Source organism: Numida meleagris, chromosome 8 (genome assembly GCF_002078875.1).
Source record: "Numida meleagris isolate 19003 breed g44 Domestic line chromosome 8, NumMel1.0, whole genome shotgun sequence".
Taxonomy (NCBI): Eukaryota; Metazoa; Chordata; class Aves; order Galliformes; family Numididae; genus Numida; species Numida meleagris.
Window position 1 is genome coordinate 1066808 of NC_034416.1, and position 6000 is coordinate 1072807.

A 6000-nucleotide genomic window follows, 5' to 3' on the forward strand; every position below is an offset into this window, starting at 1 on the left:
AAAAAAAGAAGGTAGAAAAAAGCAAAGAAAAAAGGCACCACCCGCCCGGGCGGTAGCGAAGCGCGCTGCAAGCGAGCAGAACGCCGCCGGTGCAGCGCTCCAGGGATCTATATTCCAAGGGGGGGTTCTGTCCGTCCGTAGAACGCAGCCTCGAGCTCCGGGCGGCTCCGGCGTCCGGCGGCAGCTCCGCACGGCGCGGGCGCTCTTCGCGGCACCACCGACCGCTCCGCTTCCGAGACCACGGAGGTTATTTTAAATAGGTATTTTTTCCTCGCTCTGGGTTTACATATATATTTTTTTATCCTGCCACCGGGGGAGGGCGAGGCGGGCCCCCCCGCACCCCCCGCGCCCCCGTTTTGCCGCACGTACTTGGGGTTGCCGGCGCTCCAAGAGACGGGTTCCAGGCTCTTGGCAAGCGGCGCGGCCAGGCGGCACAGGGCGAGCAGCACCCCCAGCAGCCACCGCCCGCCGCGGGGCCGCGCCATCGTCCCTCGGCGGCGGGACGGCACCGGGCGTCAGGCGCCCATGCCGCGGGGGCTCTCCGCTCCTCAGCCCCGCATCGGCGCCGCGCAGCTCGCGGGCAGCGCCCCGCCGCCGCCGCCGCCGCCCTCCTCCTCCTTCTCTTCCTCCTGCTCCTCCTCTCGCCTCGACGGCGGCTCCGGCGCGTCCACTCCGCCGTCCCGGCTCGCACAGCGCCGCCGCCCGCCGTGCCGCCCCCTCTACTCCCCTTCGCAGGCAACGGCACGGACGACTCAAAGCGGAACGGCCAATCGCCGCTCGCCCCGACGGGGCCTTCGAGCCGCGGGCACGCCTCTCTCCGCCCCCACTGTCGGTTCTTAAAGGGCACGTAGCGCCTCGCGGCTCCCCCCGCCTTCGCACGAGCAGGCGGGGCCGGGGGCCGGGCCGGGCCGGGCCGTCGGGGCGGTACGTGCCCTTTAAGAGCCGGCGGCGGCGCCCCGACGGCCCGTCCCCGTCCCGCCCCACGGCCCGTCCCCTGGCCCCGCCCCCCGGCCCAGCCGCGATCCAATGGCGCCCCCTGGCGGCACCACGGCGACCTCTGATTGGCGGAGTGCCGCGCCGAGATTTACCGCGCGCTTCCCACGCCCCTCGGGACGGGCACGGCGCTGCGCACGGCTTGGGGGGTGGGGGGGGTAGGGAGAAGGGGGCCGGGGCGTTGTTCCGCTTGGAATGTGAAAGGGCTCCGGCTGAGCCTTATTGCCCCTTAAGTGCGGGTAAATGGGCCTCGCTAAAAGGGGTTTGTCTCTTTTTGTGGGGACGGAGAGGGGAGATTTGCGAGCCGGAGCGTCCCCGTCTGATTTCCCTTTTCTTTTCCTTTTTTTCCTCTGAAACTTTCTGAGGTTTGTGGTTGCTGTTTTTTAGCTGAGTCATGAGGAGTGAGGTAATTGCGTTTAACAATGAGAAATCTGAAATGAATTTTCATTCAAAATATCAGCCACGCACTTGGAGTCGTCTGTGAGACTCCATCAGGGGCAGCTCGCTTTCTACTACGACCTTTTTTTTAAATACTCCGAAGTCAGATCGTTTTCCATTAAGGAAATTCAAAATTCCCTTGTTTTGCCACAGCCTTAAATGCACTCAGCGCCCTCGCTCCTTCATTCTGCACGTCTCCCTTCTCCAGCGCCTCGCACGGCACACCCCTGCCATCCAATTCAAATCGACGTTTATTGGGTTTCTGCGTTTAAAAAGAAATTAAAATCGGGAATTAAAAGTGTTGTTAAATTGAAGCTGTGCAGATGCTTTCCCGAGCGCACGGCACGGCCTCGTCCAGGCCGTTCCAGGCTGCTTAAATCAGGTTACTCACAGCCAGTTAGAGTCCTGGAGACAATTGTCAGTTTGATTTAAACTAAATGAATGAGTCTATCAATTGCTTTTCCAACGACACCTTAATTCAAAAGAGACAAAAAAAATCGAGGAAGAAGGAAAAAAAAAATAATCGTTTTCATTTTAGGTGGGAGGATTTTGAGCCTACCGTAATGAGTTATATTGCAACAAAGGTAATTATTCTAAGCGAGCTGGCTGGGGAATTGAAAACTGCATTAGAGCGCCAGTGACTTCCCTCCTGCATCTCCCATCGCTGCTTCCCGACAGAGAACCAAGCGCGTGGCACAGAGCGGGCGCAGCCCCGGGTCGGACAGCCCCAGTGCCCCCCGGCCCTCCTGGGGACACGTCGGGCACAGCCCGGTGCCGTCCCTGTCCCGGTGCTCGGAGCTGGGGCCAGGAGGAGACCTCCCACCCCCGGCCGGTGGCAGCCCTAAGGTGTTCCTGCCCAATAATCTCCGCAAATGACATCACGATTAGTTTCCATGGCGACGCCTGCTCACAGCACAACGACTCAGGTGGGAGATGGGGAGCCGAGGAATTCTGAAGCGGGAGAATGGTGCTTTCACGCGTTCCCGGTGCCGAAAGGACCGCGATGGGCAGAGAGGAAACGAAGCAAAACAGCTTTGGACGCTGCCCGAGCCCCACGCCGGGCGCTGGCACCCGCTGCCCATCAGCCACACGTGCGGTGCTGCACAGCGCGGTGCCTCCTCCCCACCTCCGTGCTGACCCTGCTGGCGCTGGAGCACACAAAGGCCTTTTGCCATCAGTGTTTCAGCTGGGTTTTTTCCAAGCGAAATGAGGCCCAGGATCCGTATGCAAACAACCCGGTTGGGGTTGCATCGTTGAGGTCTCTCGCACCCCAAACCAAACCAATGGAGAGCAGTTTGGTGCTAATCAACACTGGTGCATCCTTAAGGTGAAGGAAACACAGCCATGCGAGCAGCGCGAGCTGGCTGTTGTGGGGACTCATTACAAGTTTAAGATAGGTAATGTCAACAACGAGCATCCAAAGGTCACCCAGTGCCTCTTTATCGTGGGCTGAAATGGTATGTACATACCTGACACACCAGTATAGCTGTGTGCTTGTGGGCTGTGTCAATATCCAGTCTAACTTTGTGTTTTTATTGTTTCTTCCCGTTCTGGAATTTCCCAGTGGATGGGTAGACACAAAAAAATCGAACACTTCTGGCGTGGGAAAGGCAGCCCGGCTCAGGGAGAGGTTCTCTTGGCTGCAGTGTGCTGGCATGGACGGATGGACACTGGGCTGTGAGAACAGGACACACCTTCCTGCTGCCACCCAAACCATGGACTCAAACCTTGCTTTTCTAACCTAGGCAAGTAAGGAAATTTGTGACGCCAAACAAGAGTGATACCTCAGAATTAATTTCCAAGAAGTAAAAAACAATAAGCTGGGTGAGGAATGGCTCCCAGCCTCAGCTGGTGACCCCTGGCATCCAGTGACACTGGTGAAACCCAAGCGCCGTGTGCAAGCGGGAGCAGGAGGGGAAGGATTTGCTATTTTGGAGCAGCAGGGGAAGGATTGCAAAGCAGTTGCTGGGCTGAGCTCTGGCCTGGCAGGTGCAGCTGGGCAATGATGCCCCATCCTTCTGCTAAACCCCAGGCTTTGTGAGCCCTCCTAGACAAGTAGCTGGGAGCTGGGGAGACACTGACAGCAAGCTGTCACCTGGCCCATCCCTGCCTGTCACCCCCAGAAGCAGTAGGAATTCAATGCTCCCTCCCCACTTTCTGCCTTTCTCCTTCCCCTGCACACTTGTAGGGTTAGCGGGGATGTGCCCACTCCGGCCCCCAGCAGAGCCTCTCCCCCCATCCACCTCTCCCTAGAATCACAGAGCACCCTGAGTCAAAGCATGGGGCCGGAGTGCAATGCTGAAACAAGGGCTGAGCCAAGGTTTCCTCTCGAGGCTCCAGGTGTGCGCCTCACCCATGTTCAGGGGCACGTCCAGGAAGGGCAAAAGGGAGGGAGCGAACACAGAGTGTGTGTGCATGGGTAGTGCACGCACAGAGAGTGTGTGCATGAACACCATGTGCAAGGACAGTGTGTGTGAGCTGTTTGCACAGAGCGCAACGCGTGCACAGTGTGCACGGTGGGACTGTGCTGCACAGAAACACACTTGCTCCCCTCCATGGCCGAAGTTCTCCCCCTTTCCATGGGCTTGAATTACTGTCCCCAGCCCTGCCACCTGCCCACAGCGCTCAGCCAGGCACCAGGGGAAGGAGCACCTCTAAGACCCCACGCCAAGGGCACAGACGTGCACGGGGGTGTGGAGGCAAACACAAACACACGTGTGGCCCAGACTCGGCCCAGCTGTGAGGCATTCCTCTGTGGCACAGACACACACACATGGTGAGCAGAGTGGGGCGTGGGGGTACAAAGGCACGATGGGGGCTTGGGCTGCACCCCTGGTTCAGCAGCCAAGGGGGGTTCTCACTGCCTTTGATGTCCCCCCAGAGATGGCTGCCCGGTGCATCTGGTGTCACTGCTGTCACGAGCTGTGGGGCCCTCAGCACTGCAGGAAACTCCTGTTGCAGCTGGGGGTCCCCAGCCCAGCCCACAGAGCTGGCACTGCCCCATTGCTGCACTCTGCAGGGCCCAGGGCTCATCCCGTGCTGCAGCATCGTACACACGCACCTGGCTCCCTCTGCACCATCCCTTCTGACGTGCACCATGTCCCCCTCCCCTTGCTTCCTTGCATGTGCCCCCCCTGCCTCTCAGCTTCCATCTGTCTCTCTCTCTCTCTTTAAACATCATTTAAAATGAAGAAGAAATTTCTGGGGGGATTCACACCAGCTGCCCCTTCTTCTGTCCCCAGATATTTCATTCCAAGAGGACAAGGCATAAGGAATTGACCTCACCTCCTGGACAGGCCCAGCGGCTCTGCGGCCGCTCTCTGCCCCTCCCAGCACCCACCACCCATTCCTTAGCACCTACAGTCACCCCCTCATCGAGTGATGATGATCTGCATCGCCAGATGTATCCCACAGCCACTTCATATCGAAATTACCTGAGACAGTTTGTAGCGAGAGAGTAATGGGCTGAAACGGAGCAAAAGAAAATTTAGGCTGAGCACCAAGAAGAAGTGCTTAGTGCTGAAATCTGCAGGATGGCTCCCCCAGGGAAGTGGGTTGGAGTTATTTAAAACTCACCTAAATAAAAACCAGGAGGGAATGAGCTCCGCTTGTCCCACAGGCATGGGCACGGCGGGACCTGGGAGACGTTCCCCGAATGATTTTCTGCGCTGAAACACGTGAGGGCTCACACAGCCGGACTCGTGCTGCACGTTCACCCCCAGCTGCTGCCCGGCCCTGGGCTGAGCGGAGGGGAAAGCAGCGTGCGGTGCAGGCTGCAAGGCGGGGAGCAGGGAACCAGGATGTGCAGCCGAGCCAGGAGCCCTCCGTAAGAAAACAGACAGATTTTTGGAATAGCAGCGTACCGGATGCGCGGAGCTCTCCGACGAGCCGTGCAGCTATTAAATAGCAAGCAGCCAGGCCGGGCGGGTGCCAGAAAGGCTGCGTTACCCCGCGGAACCACAGGATCGGATTCAGAAATGAAGGTGATGTCAAGGATTTTCCTTCGCCGTGATTTATACCGTCATTCTGGTGCTCAGACTCCTGGAAACTTGCACCTTCTGCAGATGTGCCGGCTGATTAAAATGACGCAACGTAGTCGCTGGCTGGGTAATGTAATTTAAATTAAAAGCCCGTATTCCCACCGAAAATCTGCTGCGGCCGCCAGCAGCCTTCCCACCGCCACGTCCCGCCTGCACGGGCAGCAGGTGTGGGGCTGCAAGGACCCAGTCCAGCCCTTTGTGTGCTCCCAGGTCCTCCAGCCATGGGAAAAGGCAATCCCCACCCACTGGGTGCTGCGGGCACCGGGGTGGTGGGATAAGGAGCAAGCGTGGAAACCAGTGGCACAAAGTGGTCGGGTTCCAGAAGGCACGTTTTATGGGGCTGGGAAATCTGCTGCATAATGATCCTGGGAAGGAAGTATTAAAATCCTTAACCAGGTTTCAGAGACGCGATAATTAAGGTGTTGTAAGCTACCATGGACTGGAAAAAAAAAGAAAAGGAAAACACCACAAGGGCAAGGAGTGCGATTTTATCACTGCAGAGGTGGCCACTTGTGGATAAGAGGGGAAG

At 58.3% G+C, this 6000-nt stretch overlaps 1 protein-coding gene across 2 annotated transcripts in view; it reads right to left on the reverse strand.

The window, feature by feature from the left end:
* Positions 1–5069, reverse strand: part of EFNB1 (ephrin B1) — a 50638-nt gene extending 45569 nt beyond the window's left edge. Inside the window, exon 1 of one of the 2 annotated variants that reach the window (XM_021406001.1) lies at positions 5008–5069. In XM_021406001.1, the coding sequence (XP_021261676.1) occupies positions 5008–5054 (47 nt within the window). In that variant the 5' untranslated portion in view covers positions 5055–5069. Of the gene's footprint in view, positions 1–369; positions 816–5007 lie in introns of those variants that run through there. The other variant, XM_021406000.1, reaches the window with a different exon arrangement.